This window comes from Oncorhynchus nerka, linkage group LG15 (assembly GCF_034236695.1).
Source record: "Oncorhynchus nerka isolate Pitt River linkage group LG15, Oner_Uvic_2.0, whole genome shotgun sequence".
In the NCBI taxonomy this organism is placed as follows: domain Eukaryota; kingdom Metazoa; phylum Chordata; class Actinopteri; order Salmoniformes; family Salmonidae; genus Oncorhynchus; species Oncorhynchus nerka.
Genome location: NC_088410.1, coordinates 72,422,825 through 72,441,190, shown reverse-complemented (window position 1 = coordinate 72,441,190; position 18,366 = coordinate 72,422,825). Strand labels below are relative to the sequence as shown.

The following is an 18,366-nucleotide window of genomic DNA, read 5'->3' as shown; positions in this document are numbered from 1 at the left end:
GCTGTCAGTTGTCATGCACACCTTTCAGTCTTCGCTCATATTCCACGATGCCAGAGAGTCTCTGAGACCCTGGGATATTACTTCACCCGTATGATCATCGGGGAAGTAAGACGTCTGGAGGCAGACATTTTGCAATTTACAGTCTTCATTTATGTAGTGGACTGTCAAACTTAGGTATGGCTCTGTCGTTCTGCTCGACCATAGATCAGCTGTGGTGGAAAAATAAGAAACACTAGCCAGCTTCTCTGCGGTTCTTTCGCGGGTAGCAGTGTATAATCACGACAGGGCTTCTTCCGTGAAATACTTGCGTCTTGGCAGCTGATATTTCTGGTCAACTGAACTTTTCTACTGTAAAGATTGGTACCATATCTTTCGCCATGGTCACTGCATCCGTTATCTCCTTCCACCTCAAACTTTTCTTGTCATAAGGGATTACGTTTGAAAAGGATGCGACTATGGTAGTTTGTCTTTTAGCAGACGTTTTGGGAATCGGGCGACTGGAATCGGCATTCCTCCCATTTCACAGTGTGTTTCAGTTGCAGGTGATGGAAGAGGTTAGTTGTACTGCTGCTTTTCTTGGCAATTGTCTTTCGACACATTTTGCACAGGCCATTTGTTTCCTGAACATCAGATCTCTTAAACACAAACCACTTCCATATTACTGAAAAAATATTGCTGCCCTTTTTGGGGATGATTTCATCCTCACGAGAGGCTGAGCTGGCTTCCACACTTTCCGTTTTGGTGGAAGTTTTACCGCCGCTACACTTCTCCAGCGTGGTTACAATTTGTGAAAGGCTGTCTAGGGTTGTAATTGGTGGATAACCTCTGTGCACGTGTTGCATACAATTGGGGCATTGGGCTGGCAGAGAAGAGACAGTGAGATGCTGCATTTGTAAAACATTACAACGTTATAACAGAACCTCGATTCTTGCGATACAGAGCTAAAACATAAACTTGAATATGTCTTAAAAACTACATTTCTCGCCCAGCCCTAATTCAAAGGCCGTTTTCTCAAAAGTGAGTTTACAAGTTGATCAACTTTTAAAACAGAATTACTTTCCCATTTTGGAGCTCGCTACTTTTGTTACATAAGACCGAATCCAGGTTGTGAGTCACAAATGACAAAAATGTAAATGTAAATATTGGGTTTTATTACTGTCACAAAGCTTGTTTTTTCCTTTGCCGCCAGAAAATAGTTGTTTCGTTGTACTTTTCTGTCAGTGTTGGACTATGGTGTTACTATTTACTGTATTTGCAAGCTTCAAGCGCTACACTGAAGGCTCTTGACTATGTGTGTCATTCTGCGCTTGATTTTGTCACCAATCAGAGACGTCTAACTCACCATTGTGATTTTTACAGTGCTGTCGGGTGAACATCACTTGCAACACGCAGGCTCAAACACTGGTTCATTCTCATTTTAGGAAAACCGCCATTTTATCTATCCTCTCTTCTAGCTCGAAATTAAAACTAATTTAAGCTCTCAATCTTGTTTTATGCTAACAGTCCTAAAAATGAACCGAGCATGGAAAAAAAGGTCCTTTCAATAATCAGCCTTCTGGTCCTAGAATTCCCTCCAAGCCAACCTTAAATTCCAGGACCTGGTGTCCCTGGAGCAGTTCAAATGACAAATAGATGAACAGGTTCTTGAGACCCGATGTCACTAGTTTGTGTTGCCTTATGTAAGGAAGCATGTTGTTTTCTTCAAACACACCACACACATGCCTGCTCACACACACACACATCAACTGTTTGTTTTCTGTTGTATTTGTGCTGATGCCCGTGTCTTACATTGTTTTATTTTTAATCCCCCGTCCCCACAGGAGGCCTTTTGCCTCGTGCCAAGCCATCATTGTAAATAAGACTGTTCTTAATTGACTGGCCTCGTTAAATAAATAAAAAAGAATACTGAAGGTCTATTGTTTCAGAGGTACAAATTCAACATATTTTAAACAACCTTTGTCTATGTTGAAAATTGGTTAGATTATGATAGGATCCTGTGGTTGAAATTGCAACCTCAAAACAATTGTTTATGTTGATGACTCTTTGTAAATCCAATGTATATTACACATAGATTCCACGTCACAATACGTTGAAAAATGACTGTATGTTGAAACAACACCTAGTGGGAGGGAGCTGAGTCTGTCTAGATGGGGCCTAGAGGGCCTTATCCAGATGGTTTATCCACATGCTTTATGGGGATTACCCAACAAAATGCCCACTCTTCCCAGAAAGGAGGGGGAACCAAAACATTTTGCTTTAAGATTAACAGACAATTTATTTTCTGAGGCAAGGTTTTTCACAGAAAGTGTTCCTCTTAAAACCAGCAAAATTCCAACAAGTCCAGGGACTGTGGCACTTTTGTCTGCCAGTGCAATTTTCTCCACTCATAAAAAAACCCATCTGTAGTCTTTTATTTCTCCCACACTCTGGTATATACCTTTTTAATGGCTTTTGGAGCGGAAGTGAACTCTGGAACCTCAAAGAACTTTGGGTGCATTTGTAAACAACAATTGTTCCGTCGCAGCTGTAAACAGCTAGCTAGCTAACTTAGCATAGTTGTTTTCTTAAGTGTATTTTAAGGTGAGATGGTCCTTTACGTCTGGGGACGAATCTATTTTAGAATAGAAAAGTTCATAGATTTCCCAAAGAAGCATCGCAGCGCGCCGTATTGCCTGCATGGACAGTAATGGGTAAGTTGTGGCAGCTCAGTTATACTGTCGGTGGCATAGGAGGTGAAAGGGGTGTGACTGTAGCAGAGGTGAGCTGCAAGTGAGTTCTAGTAGCCACTGTGATGTCATCCCCCTGAGTCTTCAAGTAGTGTCTCCTCCTGTCTATCATGAATGTATCTATATTTTAATACTTTAAGCATCTCAGCTGCGGGAGGATCTCCTCATGCAATTTTGCCCTGATTTGCTTCATTCCGCTACACTCACTATCATCCTTCTCCAGTGGTTGGCATGCTAGGTACAAGTGTCATTTGATTAAGGTTTGCATCCCGGCCCGGTCAGCCATACAGGGATGGAACTCATACATGACATGGCTACTCTGCAGCCCATGTAAAAGTGACCATTTACTGTGGTCACTCTACAGGGTATTTTTTCTCTTGCCTCCACTATCTGTGCTCTACCTTTTTGGTCACAGTAGTGATATTATTTATGGGATGCATGTCCAATGCAGACATATGATGGGATTAGTATTAGCCTTGTGGGCATGTCCAATGCACTTGTATATGTGGCTTGTACATTGTTTACATTTTGTTCATTTGTTTCTTCCATTTGAAATGATACTATTAGAAATAGGAAAAGTACTCACACATCTGAGAACTTATGTGTGTGGGAATCATTTGTTAACAACTTGAAAGAAAATAAAAGACTGATACTGGCAAGATCAGTGTGTGTGTGTTTTTCTTTTTTATTAGACAATTAATGAGGCTAACCATGTTGAAGGATACCAGGTTTGACTTCTACAGCTACTGTACATGCCCCCATGAATTGGATTAGTGCAAGCCCTATCCTTGTAATGAAGGTAGACCTTAAGGTTGACATGCACAGGAGACAGACATTAGTAGCAGTTATACAACGGGTGGGCCTAATCCTGAACGTTGATTGGTTTTAGAATAACATTTAGTTTTCAACAGCAGAGATTTGTATAAACCTGCTGTCTGTCTCTCCAACATTTGCAACATTGTTTCAATATTCAAATTCGATCTCCAGCTGTCCCATCTTATTGAACGTGTCAGGAGTTGGGATGAGACAGACAGGCAGGCAGCGTTTCTCAAACAGCCAAAATCATGAATAAGCTGGCATTATTTTTATGGATATACAGTTGAAGTCAGTAGTTTACATACACTTAGGTTGGAGTCATTAAACCTTGTTTTTCAACCACTCCACAAATTTCTCGTTAACAAACTATAGTTTTTAACAAGTCGGTTAGGATATCTATCTTGTGCATGACACAAGTAATTTTTCCAACAGACAGTCTTATAATTCACTGTATCACAATTCCAGTGAGTCAGAAGTTTACATACACTAACTTGACAGGGCCTTTAAGGAGCTTGGACAATTCCAGAAAATTATGTAATGGCTTTAGAAGCTTCTGATAGGCTAATTGACATCATTTGAGTCAATTGGAGGTGTACCTGTGGATGTATTTCAAGGACTACCTTCAAACTCAGTGCCTCTTTGCTTGACATCATGGGAAAATCCTAACAAATCAGCCGAGACCTCAGATTTAAAAAATGGAAAATCAAATCAAATCAAATTTATTTATATAGCCCTTCGTACATCAGCTGATATCTCAAAGTGCTGTACAGAAACCCAGCCTAAAACCCCAAACAGCAAGCAAGGCAGGTGTAAAAGCACGTGGAAACCTCCACAAGTCTGGTTCATCCTTGGGAGCAATTTCCATCTGTACAAACAATAGTACACAAGCATAAACACCATGGGACCACGCAGCCGTCATACCACTCAGGAAGGAGACGCGTTCCGTCTCCGAGAGATGAACGTACTTTGGTGCGAAAAGTGCAAATCAATCCCAGAACAACAGCAAAGGATCTTGTGAAGATGCTGGAGGAAACAGGTACAAAATGATCTATATCCACAGTAAAACGAGTCCTACATCAACATAACCTGAAAGGCCGCTCAGAAAGGAAGAAGCCACTGCTCCAAAACCGCCATAAAAACTACGGTTTGCAACTGCACATGGGGACAAAGATCGTACTTTTTGGGGAAATGTCCCTCTGGTCTGAGGAAACAAAAATAGAACTGTTTGACCATAATGCCCATCGTTATGTTTGGAGGAAAAAAGGCATGTGCGAGCAAGGAGGCCTACAAACCTGACTCAGTTACACCAGCTCTGTCAGGAGGAATGGACCAAAATTCACCCAACTTATTGTGGGAAGCTTGTGGAAGGCTATCTGAAACATTTGACCTAAGTTTAAATTGTTTAAGGCAATGCTACCAAATACTAATTGAGTGTATGTAAACTTCTGACCCACTGGGAATGTGATTAAAGAAATAAAAGCTGAAATAAGCCATTTTCACATTCTTAAAATAAAGTGGTGATCCTAACTGACCTAAAACAGGGAAGTTTTACTAGGATTAAATGTCAGGAATTGTGAAAAACTGTGTTTAAATGTATTTGGCTAAGGTGTATATAAACTTCCGACTTCAACTTTATACAAAGAAATGTCAATTGAAAAAGGTCAATTCAGCTAGTTTGCAGTCTTTCCAGCTTCAGTTTGAAGTGTTTGTGTTAGTGTTGTTGGCTAGCTTTGAACAACAGTGTTCTGATGAGTGAACACATTTTCTATGCCAGGCAAAATCGCACCTCATTTGCTCAATGTTATGGATGTATCCAAATAAATGTCTCTAGAAAACAGTTTAAACAAATGCAAATGCAGCTACTTTGCTGTTGCTCTGACTGCACTTTTAGATGTGACTTAGTTAGTCATAGTTGGCTAGCTAACAAGCAAGGGTTCAGAATGTTGCCAGCCAGTATGACAATTGAACATTTAGAACGAACGGCTGGGTCGCGTCCATAGATACAGAACAAAAAGACTGAACAACTGGGTTGCATTCTGTTGGCTTGGGTAGCAACCCTAGATTTGTATCGAGACTATATCTTGTGGAAGGATGAAATAGTATTAAGAAATTCATCAAAATAACATTTTTAATTAAAATATGTCAATCATTATTTTAATATGTTTGTAACCCGTTGTAAAAAAAAAAATTGATAATGCCCTCGAAGCCGGTGTTTGGAGGATATATTGGCACTGTTTGCTGGCCCTCAAGTTCGTCTCAGGCCTAACAACACCCGTGCCAATATATCCTCCAAACACCGGCTTCGAGGGCATTAACACTTAAATATCACGATCATGAGGGTGTGCAGAAAGGAATATTTTATGGTTAATTAGACTTAATTTCAAAATAATAAAGTTGACATAAAGTTGCAATTATGTATCATCCTGGTGCAATTAATATGCAGTTTAACATTATCACCACAAGGCGCTAGCATTTGTGTAGTCTAGCTTTACAACATGTAAACAAACCACTAGCTAGGTCTCGTAACGTGAGGTCCATAATTCATGCCTAGCACAAGTTAGTGGTTCATATATACCTTGGTAAAACACCTAGGCAATACACCTAGCTAAAATATAGTTGCGTTATGGAGGAAGCAAACAAAGAGCTAGGAGAAACAGATTGGTGAACGGGGAGAGAGTTTGATAGTGGGCTAATTACTGCTGCTGGCTAACTTTTGACGGAAACAATGTGGCCCTCAAACATTGTACTCGTATGCCAGCTACATTTAATTTAGTTGTAATGTTGGCTGCCGTGGGAAAAATGCATCTAACATTAGCTGGCTAACAAGGTAAGTTAATCTTTCTCTACCTTCATATCACACTAGCTCTGTGGTTATTTGCTGTGCTAGCCATATGTAACACTACCAGAACAAAGAGATAATTAACGGGAAATAAACATTGTCTGATGATTTTATTTAGTGGATCTGATAGCAACAAGTCAATGTGTGTATATACAGTGCCTTGCGAAAGTATTCGCCCCCCTTGAACTTTGCAACCTTTTGCCACATTTCAGGCTTCAAACATAAAGATATAAAACTGTATTTTTTTGTGAAGAATCAACAACAAGTGGGACACAATCATGAAGTGGAACGACATATATTGGATATTTCAAACTTTTTTAACAAATCAAAAACTGAAAAATTGGGCGTGCAAAATTATTCAGCCCCTTTACTTTCAGTGCAGCAAACTCTCTCCAGAAGTTCAGTGAGGATCTCTGAATGATCCAATGTTGACCTAAATGACTAATGATGATAAATACAATCCACCTGTGTGTAATCAAGTCTCCGTATAAATGCACTGTGATAGTCTCAGAGGTCCGTTAAAAGCGCAGAGAGCATCATGAAGAACAAGGAACACACCAGGCAGGTCCGGAATACTGTTGTGAAGAAGTTTAAAGCCGGATTTAGATACAAAAAGATTTCCCAAGCTTTAAACATCCCAAGGAGCACTGTGCAAGCGATAATATTGAAATGGAAGGAGTATCAGACCACTGCAAATCTACCAAGACCTGGCCGCCCCTCTAAACTTTCAGCTCATACAAGGAGAAGACTGATCAGAGATGCAGCCAAGAGGCCCATGATCACTCTGGATGAACTGCAGAGATCTACAGCTGAGGTGGGAGACTCTGTCCATAGGACAACAATCAGTCGTATATTGCACAAATCTGGCCTTTATGGAAGAGTGGCAAGAAGAAAGCCATTTCTTAAAGATATCCATAAAAAAGTGTTGTTTAAAGTTTGCCACAAGCCACCTGGGAGACACACCAAACATGTGGAAGAAGGTGCTCTGGTCAGATGAAACCAAAATTGAACTTTTTGGCAACAATGCAAAACGTTATGTTTGGCGTAAAAGCAACACAGCTCATCACCCTGAACACACCATCCCCACTGTCAAACATGGTGGTGGCAGCATCATGGTTTGGGCCTGCTTTTCTTCAGCAGGGACAGGGAAGATGGCTAAAATTGATGGGAAGATGGATGGAGCCAAATATAGGACCATTCTGGAAGAAAACCTGATGGAGTCTGCAAAAGACCTGAGACTGGGACGGAGATTTGTCTTCCAACAAGACAATGATCCAAAACATAAAGCAAAATCTACAATGGAATGGTTCAAAAATAAACATATCCAGGTGTTAGAATGGCCAAGTCAAAGTCCAGACCTGAATCCAATCGAGAATCTGTGGAAAGAACTGAAAACTGCTGTTCACAAATGCTCTCCATCCAACCTCACTGAGCTCGAGCTGTTTTGCAAGGAGGAATGGGAAAAAATGTCAGTCTCTCGATGTGCAAAACTGATAGAGACATACCCCAAGCGACTTACAGCTGTAATCGCAGCAAAAGGTGGCGCTACAAAGTATTAACTTAGGGGGCTGAATAATTTTGCACGCCCAATTTTTCAGTTTTTGATTTGTTAAAAAAGTTTGAAATATCCAATAAATGTCGTTCCACTTCATGATTGTGTCCCACTTGTTGTTGATTCTTCACAAAAAAATACAGTTTTATATCTTTATGTTTGAAGCCTGAAATGTGGCAAAAGGTCGCAAAGTTCAAGGGGGCCGAATACTTTCGCAAGGCATTGTAACTAACGTAAACTCACTCACAAAACTAATGCGTGATAGTGAGAAGGAGAGATGTGTGGGAAAATTGCTTTTATTCACTCGATCTGTCCAACTTATCACCTTATCGCATCTAAAATGTAAATAAAACACTATAAATAGTTTATATAATGTGTCATTATTACACCTATTTGAAGGTTTGTGTCGAATTTGAATTGGGTTTTTAGGGCGGTGCTAAAGTGATCTTAGAAGTAAACAGCGGCTTTGAGAATGATGATTGCATGCAATGATGACGCAAAAAATGACTAGGTATCCCCCCGTCACTGTCCATTTCTTGTTTTTAAAGGATGAGAGAAGTGCTACACCTGGTGGAGAGAGATTGTAAGACAGAAATAGTTGCTTTATGCGTGCTGTACTTTATGGCATGACACGTCACGATGTAACGGAGGGTCAGTTTTTTAAACTTTTCTCCAATACTATAGAGCCATTACCATGTCGATCAACGCTTGAATAGAAAGTCGCTTGAACACAGTCGCTACAGTCACATTAGTTTTCTTTGTAGTCTCATTTGAATGTTGGGGATGCGCACATTTGTACGGAATGGGGTGAGTTCACGTTAGTTTGTTCTGTTTTTTGGTTGGATGTGCTAGCTAGCCAACTTTTTATTACATTTTTTATTTAACCTTTATTTAGCTTGGCAATTCAGTTAAGAATAAATTCTTATTTACAATGACGGCCTAGGAACAGTGGGTTAACTGCCTTGTTCAGCTGCAGAACGACAGATTTTTACCTTGTCAGCTCAGGTATTCAATCTAGCAACCTTTCGGTTACTGGCCCAACGCTCTAACCACTAGGCTACCTGCCACCCCAACTAGCTAGCTAGCAATTATGGGGCTCTTTAGCGCCGGATGTTTACTGGAGAACCTCTAGTGGGTACATATAGAACTTGTTATGTTTTTTACAGTTGAAAAGGTCTATACTAAATGAAAGTGAAGGGTCAGTTTGCATGGCAACACTTGTTTTTGTAGAGAAAAACTATTTGTATCCCTTTCATTGCCACATTTTTTGTACTTTTGATTAATAGATGTGATCAACCCTGAGGCCACTACAAATTTAATATTACAGAGGATATATTTGTATCAAAGGGTGTCATGGTTAATGTTTTTTTAAATACTTCTGTGTGCACATGTGTGTTTGTGTGCATGCATGCATGTATGTATATGTGTGCCTGTAAACTGTGTATGTGTAAGTCACTCACCCAGAGATAGCCTTGAGGTAGCGAGGTGCTCGCTGCAGAGAAGCCCAGCAAAGCACACTGCACCGGATTGTGAAGGGCAGCTTCAAGCTGTAATGGATACAAAACAAATATTAAGTAACCAGAAATATTACATGTTGTTTTGTTCATTTAGATAATTCAATATGCATCATCCCCATATGGTTGAGCTACTGTTGCTCTTATAGTGGGAGACTGATCTATATCTGTCTCTGCTTATAGAGGTTAGTAAGGAGGATTAGACTCATCCATGACATACTGTAGGCCCGTTTCTCAGTGGTGTGGGGTCAGTTCACGTGTTCCATTATCAACAAGTGTTACCATGTCCAGCAGCTCTAAGTTGTCAACCGAGGTGTTTTTAGATTTAAATAACCAGCTGTCTAAAAAAGCCACTCATTTCCTATTGGTAACATCCTTTCAAGCAGTACTCACAGCACAGTTCTCCTACTGACAAACTGACAGTACCACATTGGGAAATTGCACCAGGCATCGGAAATTGATTGGGACCCACTGTTTCGAAAGTCAAAATAAACAAATACACAGATGTAGGCTTTTCATTTGTCAATCGTAATAGCGACCTCCTGTTACGAAGGCCTTTCATGACTGTCTAATAGTTAGATTGGGCTAAAATAACTGGCCAGAGTTTGAAGAATGGTCTCCATAGCTCTTACGGTTATAATGGAAACCCTGCGTTTCACTGCTGTCTAGATATATCCTACCAACTGCCCACAGCCCTTTGTAGCTTCTGTTTCCCAACACCCCATCAAATTGCGCCCTCACAAGTGAAAGACCACAGCTAGTACCTGGGACCAGCAGAGCACTTACAGACAATCTGTTTTCCGTTACTCCCGAGTGAAGCTTTTTTGGGGTGTATGAATAGATGTTGAAAGAGACACTTTAGCATCAACACATTTTCTATTCCCTAAAAGGTTGTAAAGTTATAGTATACATGGGGAAAAAAGGAGGAGTGTGACATGAAATGGCTCCTACCTGAGATTTCCTGAGGGTCTAGAGTAGACAATAACAGACCAGTCCAGAGTTGGAGCGGTATGAATGGCTGCAATGAAAAGCCAATGACTGGCTTAGAATAGCACAGCTCTCAGATCCATGAGTCAGTTGTACAAGTATAGAAATACACATCCAGAGAATAATAGCAACAACAGCTGTCTTCGGCTTGGAGGCTTTCAGTGTTGGCCAATGAATTGCTGCTTCTATCCCTCAGTGTCCCCATGAGACACAGCACTGTGAGCATTTATTTATTTTTAATTTAACCTTTATTTTAACAGGGAAGACATGAGACCTAGGTCTCCTTTGCAAATGACCATCTGTCCAGGCACGCAGCCTCCCTGACCAACACCATGGCCGTGAGGGAATGTTTATTATTATGTATGTGTGTAAGTGGTGATGCTGGGCCATGTGGCAGACGGAACATCTAATTGTGTGGTGCTAGGGTGGGGATAAGGCTCAGCCGGGTCAGCTATGGATGATGCACGCCTTTTACTGTTGTCCCCAAGGCAGCAAACATAAATCATGGATAATTTATAACATTAATTTGTTAAGTCCCTCCCTCTCTCCCTGGCAGGGTCTGTTTGTAAACACAAACACATCCCCAGAAAAATTATGTCGGCCAGATGACTGCTTCTGCCCATCTGTCCTCCACACTCCCTCTGTCTCTCTACATCTATTCACATTCATCATGCAGATGCACTGTCTCTCTCTCTCTCCATCAATTTTTTGCTCTCCCTCACCCTTTGTCTTCAGTCTCTGCTTAAAGAGCCCATGTGAGCTATTTCTCTCTCATTCTGTCTCTCCCTCTCTCTCCCTCTCGGCTAGCCATCCCTTAAGAGGAGTGAGCTGTTTTTTGATTGGTAATTAAACAGCAGTCATAATAGGGCCCCATATGGAAGCCCTGAGGTTAGGAGGAAGAGGCTGGTAGCTGAACCAGAGGGACAGCAGCAGTAGCGATGGGATGCTGGTGGTTTTGTGGGCTGCAGACGGTGGGTTTTATCAGTCACCGGAGACCGCTAGCCTTCGCGGGCAATCTTCACAGACGGCAATTGCTTTGTCTGTTAGCACTCTCTGGAGAAAGTCTGCTAATACTAAAGGGATCCCTACTCTATCAGAACTGTCCCTCTATATATACCCTTCCTGTCCCAGGTATACTGTATATATACACATGTAGCTAGGACCTCGACCGAATGGAATTAAATGCTCCCAGCAAGATAGATTGCCCACCGCTGAAGTGTACACTCGATAATATAAATCACAAATCAAAATATCTTAAAAATAATGCTGCTAGGTGTAAACAAATCAAGCTGTATAAACACCAGTTCAACCTAAAATCAGCATTGAAAGGTACAGAGGCCACGTGGGGTTTTGATCGATGCACACGCCATTGAGGTTGCCAATGCTGATAAGGTAGCAGTGAGGAACCATTTAAAAATCACTGTGATACAAGATTCCGCTAAGGCAATTGTCAATCAGAAGAGGAGATCCAAGTTGGAGGGAGGCAGGTAAGCCAGATCGAATGGGATATTTGATGGAGGACTTTGGGGAATGCGGGAAAGAGAGGGAGGGGGGTTTTATTTTTTTATTTTAAACTTTATTTAACTAGGCAAGTCAGTTAAGAACAAAATCTTATTTACAATGGCGACCTAGGAACAGTGGGTTAACTGCCTTGTTCAGGGGCAGAACGACAAATGTTTACCTTGTCAGCTCTGGGATTCAATCTAGCTCTAACCACTAGGCTACCTAGTGATCAGCAGGTGATCAGCAGGTGAGCTAATTGAGGTTTGTTGATGGAATGAGAGGGCGGTCTCCCCGCTGTAGGTTCCCAATGACCCAACTCCCGACACTGGGTTCGTCCCACCCATTACCCCAAGGGGGCGCCACTATGGTTAGTGTAGGCCATAGCCTGCATTGCAGCATGCTGGAAGACAGGGGAAGGAGCTATAGCCGTAGATATTCCTACACACATCATCAGGGACTGGCCTCCCCCCTATGATAGTCACCATTCATGTTTTAGCTTGCATCAATGGCAGCCAGAAAGTAATATGCATTAGCACCTGCAGTCAAATCCAAAAATCTGGCCTTTGATTGAAGGTATTGTCACTGGTAACAGTCCACAACAGAACCATGTTTTATACTATTTATACAGTTGGCATGTGTTGTCAGGCTTTTGTCTCTGGTTCCACAAGGGAGGGATGACTTACTGAGGGAAACACAGGTGGACGTGTTATGTTCCTGTGCATCTGCTGTGAAATCTATGCTCCACTGTGTCTAAATTTACCACACATTAGATGTGTGACGATCGCTGTGCGCACTTCTACGAGGCACATGCACCGAACCCACTGGAGGTTTGTAACGTTATCAATGAGTAGTCACACTGCAGCAAGCAGGCATTGCATTGTCTGGCTCCATTCTTTCTTGTGTAATGGATTCTCTTTATTGGATAGTGTGCTGTATTACCAATTGTGGGATTCATTCTGGAGTGTGATTCCTGAGCTTACAGTTTGGGCCTGCCCAGCAGAGAATTGTGAGTTTGTTTGCAGATGTATTATATTTTAAGCTCAGTATTACAATAACAAAACCGGCCAAGACAAAGCAAACCAATGGAGTTAGGTATAATACACCCAAGGCAACGCTCCTCCCATCACCTCCCTTCCCCTCTCCTGGTCAAATCCACATAGCAACAATCTATCACACGCACTAACAGGCACTAATAGAAAACTTCTGCTGTTTATTAACTGATAATTGACTGGCTCCGGCACTCGTACCCAATTGCATTTAATCAATAGAGTAGCAGTCAGTTAAAGCCCACACACAGTCAGTGTCAGTATGTGCAGAGACACTCTCTTAGACAGCTTCCAGTCTAAGGAGCACATGGCACTGCCACCAACGGGACAGCCCTGTGTTTGCTTGTTAGTTGTTGTTCAATATCCTCCAGTGAATCTAACCCAGAAGGATGGCTGGATCAAAGTTAAGACACTCTGCTCATGTTATCATTTCATGATCTGGATGTCATCCAGTGACTTAAATTAAATGAGCGTCAACCACCTTCTGTGCTTGCAGCCCTCTACTACTCAGAATGTTCAAAGTTATTGAAAGACTAAGATTAAACCATCTGCAGCAGTAGGAATGGATTGAATAGGGTGCAGCTGCTTTCTGTTTTTAACTCTTTATTGTCGTGAAGCTAAGCTCAGTGTGGTTAAAGTTCTGGGATAAACATACGGATATCAGCTTATTATTAAGCCTGGCCAGGGATGTCTCCTTCAATTTAATAAGTATTGTCTGTAAAGTAAAGATTCGGTATCTCCTTTGGCTGTTCCACAGATCAGATCAGGCAATAAGTGGAATGAAGTGGAAGAATAGTTTTGCATACATCTGCTCTGAGCGTGGCCTGACATTGTCAGGAAATCACAAACTGATGTTCGTGACTCAACACAGATTTGTCTGTTCCACATGTCCTTCTCAGCTTCTCGCTGAGCAATAGCAACACGTCCGGCCAATGTGATGCACATTCTGCATGTCGCTCTCTCCGTCCCCGCTGGCAGTCCCCAGCGGCAATGGCAGGCGGCTCCAACTTCCCTGGATGAAAGCGATGGACTGTCCGTCAAATAATGGGTTTCAAAAGAGGACCACGGGCCAAGAGTTCTCTGTGGCGTCAATCGCCTCCCTCCATCTATCCCTGCCAGGCACCTATCTGCATGAGGCCCAGTTGTGCTAGGCTATGGTGATCTCTGCCCACCAATAAGATTCCACAACCACAACTCTGTCTCGACAGGGGTCCTGGATGGCACCAAACGGGAGGCACAGGGTGTGTGGCAGAGGCTGTTTAATCCTCCTGATCAGATGGCATGGAACTCAGAACAAAGGGTCCTCTGGTACCCACTGAGACAAAAACAGGGGGACGTGGACACAGTTGCCAGGCCGTCTCTACATAGGATCAAGGAGTAATATCTTGGGTTTCAAATTTCCCCTGCCATCCTTGGAACCCATTCTATTGTGGCCAGATTGGCTCAACAACACAGGAATTCAATGCAAAGTCTCTCAAAAATATTAATCAGTTTTCTGCTTTTGTAAGTTAAGACTTAATTCATTTGCTCACCCACTTTTCTGGACAGTAAGAAAATCAAGCCAACTTCTGGCAACAGGGAAGAACTATTACATTATAGAATATGAACACGGTAGTCAATTAGCCACTATGTGCTCAAAAGAGGGTGCCCTCTTGTTTTGTCTTACAGTTTTCTAGATGTAGGTAGCTAGTGTTCTTGTAAGACCTGGCAGTGGGCCATGTATTGTTCAGGTAGAGGAGAGACTGACAGAGTAATTAGTAGAGAACAACAGAGAGAAGGAGAGAACAAACCGTGAGAAAGACAGAACAAAAAGACAGAATAAACACACAGGAACACTGGAACATTCAGAACAGGGTAGAACAGGGTGGGATGCAGAACTCGTTTGCTTTCTCTTCAGTGGTGCATGGATTTCATATTCTGACACATTAGAGTATCCTTTTATATCATACAAAAGGAGGAATGTTTACATCAGCGGGCTAACATTTAGCCCATCTACTGTGTTCCCCTCCTGGTTGTACAATTTGTCTTCGCACTATCTTGACAGGAACAGAGTGAAGTAAGACACTGTTGGAGGGGGGTGGAGGACGGGAGCGGCACTCCCCTCTCCAAGGCATTGCTAGAGAACGTATTATTTACAGTAATTAGTATGTTAACTGTCACAACGACGGATCAGCCCCTTTGCAGATGACCTCGCAGTCAAGCAGTGCAATGGCTCAGGCTGCCCCTGCATCTGAACACTAGCACCACACTGCCCTCTGTTGGTATGGAGAGCAGTAGAAAAGAGAAAAGAAGACATGGATGGAAGCCAGACTGAAAGAGCTTTAAGCAAGGAAAAACAGAGGGTTGTGAAAACCATTTAAATACCATGGTAATCACACAAACAACTCATAATGATGTCGACATAATTCAGAGGCCTGAAAGGATGATAATGTAAAGCACGTGATTAATCCTGTCTTCATAAATATTTAATTACCATCATTTTTGTATTTTTCAAATACAACTCATACTTCATCAGTGCTTTCTGAGTTTACCTCTGAAGTCCCTACAGATCGGCACAGCAGTAACACTACTCACAGGAGAGATAGCCTTCTGCTGTGTAGATTGGTCTGAGGTGGGCTGAGTTTGTGCTGACTATCACCATCAATATAAAACATTATCTTGGCTCAATACGCTTGGCATCTGATAGTCTTTAGTGCTGACATAAAGAGATCCACAAAGATGAGAGCTTGGCTACTGTCTACACTACACCTTGGTGAAGATGTTGGAATAGACAATTCACAGTGAGTTGTTTTCTCTAAATGTCAGAAGTTTGCCCTGACCCTGTAGTGAGTGGTTCTTTGATAAGGAGTATTAAGCAGTATGAGATTGTGTGCTGTCACTGTGTCCCCGCGATGGTGACAAGGTGGACTGAAGCAGTTTTTATTTTGCTGAGCCCAGAAACCCCGCAGCATTGACCAGGAGGCCTGGCCGTATCAGTCCAAGCGACACGTCGGCTGTGATCCAGCTAGCACAGAGAAATCAGATTGACACTTCCTCCTGCATCCCTATAATCCTCCCTCCGAGGGCCTGTCGCCTTGCCCCGTTTGAACTGTGGGGATGAGCAGCGGCAGTCTATTTGTGTGGAGAGATCAGTTCTCCTCTGATGCTGGGTGACACGCCAGGAGAGAGGAGAATGAGATGAATAAACAAGCAGCAGATTAGGGCTGTTTGAAATGAACCCTCCTTCACCAAAAATCTATAGCCCTCCTAATGAATCACACCACTCCTGTGAGACAGGGGAGCTGGGGAGGTTACGGCTTTAGCAATTAATAAAGCAAAGCCTTGATGAGAGCTGGGGAACATGGCTGTGGGGACAGTGTGTACTTTCCAAACAGACAGGCTCAGGCACTTTTGCACCCTGCTGTTTGTGTGTTTGTGTTTGCCAGAGGGATAGCGCTGCAGACTAGAAAGGGAGCCTGCTACGCCCCAGCGGATCTGTGTCAAGAAAGAGCTTTTAATCCATGCTGTGGCATCTGTTCCCCACAAATCAGAGAGGAGGATGATATCTGCTGCTCAGAAAAGAAAAGAACGACCTTCATGAAGAAACGAGGAAGAGAGCGATTGCATAAGGTGTCATCTTGATGACTTTACCCAAAACCATGTTGGGGAGAGAGAGAGAAATCAACAGACGGATGTTGCATCATCAGGGAAAAGGCTTTATCCCTTTCCATTTTTCTCCCTCTTTTATGATCCATATTTCATGGGCACGTCGTCTACAGTGTGGTGAGCAACACACATACAGCCTTCCAATCGAGCCACCTTTGTCACCAACGCCATAACAGCTTTAAGTCAGTATTGTCGTAAATCAGCAGTTCTTTCAAACCCAACAAAGCTATAAATAGACTCCAACACTTACAGCCTGAGACCAGTGATGATGGCCCCTCTACAAACTCCTCTCCAGCACTGAATCACTCCTTTAGGGCCAGTCGTAGAACACGCCACTGCCTCCTCTCTTATCCCCACCATCAGCAGGAAAGATGGATGAGATGGAGACAGGAGGGACATGCACAGCAAGCAGCACAAACACGCACAACAAGTCCAGCGCAGAGACCCCAGTGACCATGTTCAATGTTTCTCCACTACACAGAGACCCCGGTGACCATGTTTAATATTTCTCCACTGCACAGAGACCCCGGTGACCATGTTTAATGTTTCTCCACTGCACAGAGACCCCGGTGACCATGTTTAATGTTTCTCCACTGCACAGAGACCCCGGTGACCATGTTTAATGTTTCTCCACTGCACAGAGACCCGGTGACCATGTTTAATGTTTCTCCACTGCACAGAGACCCCAGTGACCATGTTTAATGTTTCTCCACTGCACAGAGACCCCGGTGACCATGTTTAATGTTTCTCCACTTCACAGAGACCCCGGTGACCATGTTTAATGTTTCTCCACTGCACAGAGACCCCAGTGACCATGTTTAATGTTTCTCCACTGCACAGAGACCCCGGTGACCATGTTTAATGTTTCTCCACTGCACAGAGACCCCGGTGACCATGTTTAATGTTTCTCCACTGCACAGAGACCCCGGTGACCATGTTTAATGTTTCTCCACTGCACAGAGACCCCGGTGACCATGTTTAATGTTTCCCCACTGCACAGAGACCCCAGTGACCATGTTTAATGTTTCACCACTGCACAGAGACCCGGTGACCATGTTTAATGTTTCTCCACTGCACAGAGACCCCGGTGACCATGTTTAATGTTTCTCCACTGCACAGAGACCCCAGTGACCATGTTTAATGTTTCTCCACTGCACAGAGACCCCGGTGACCATGTTCAATGTTTCTCCACTGCACAGAGACCCCGGTGACCATGTTCAATGTTTCTCCACTGCACAGAGACCCCGGTGACCATGTTTAATGTTTCTCCACTGCACAGAGACCCCGGTGACCATGTTTAATGTTTCTCCACTGCACAGAGACCCCGGTGACCATGTTTAATGTTTCTCCACTGCACAGAGACCCCAGTGACCATGTTTAATGTTTCTCCACTGCACAGAGACCCCGGTGACCATGTTTAATGTTTCTCCACTGCACAGAGACCCTGGTGACCATGTTCAATGTTTCTCCACTGCACAGAGACCCTGGTGACCATGTTCAATGTTTCTCCACTGCACAGAGACCCCAGTGACCATGTTTAATGTTTCTCCACTGCACAGAGACCCCAGTGACCATGTTTAATGTTTCTCCACTGCACAGAGACCCCAGTGACCATGTTTAATGTTTCTCCACTGCACAGAGACCCCAGTGACCATGTTTAATGTTTCTCCACTGCACAGAGACCCCAGTGACCATGTTTAATGTTTCTCCACTGCACAGAGACCCCGGTGACCATGTT

General features: G+C 42.9%; 1 protein-coding gene across 3 annotated transcripts in view; it reads right to left on the bottom strand.

Annotated features, from left to right (window-relative positions):
- Window positions 1-18,366, bottom strand: part of LOC115143265 (rho guanine nucleotide exchange factor 10-like protein) — a 122,225-nt gene that overhangs the window by 29,634 nt on the left and 74,225 nt on the right. For all 3 annotated transcript variants that reach the window (XM_029683478.2, XM_029683479.2, XM_029683480.2), the window contains one exon: window positions 9,394-9,480. In XM_029683478.2, the coding sequence (XP_029539338.1) occupies window positions 9,394-9,480 (87 nt within the window). The remainder of the gene's footprint in view (window positions 1-9,393; window positions 9,481-18,366) is intronic.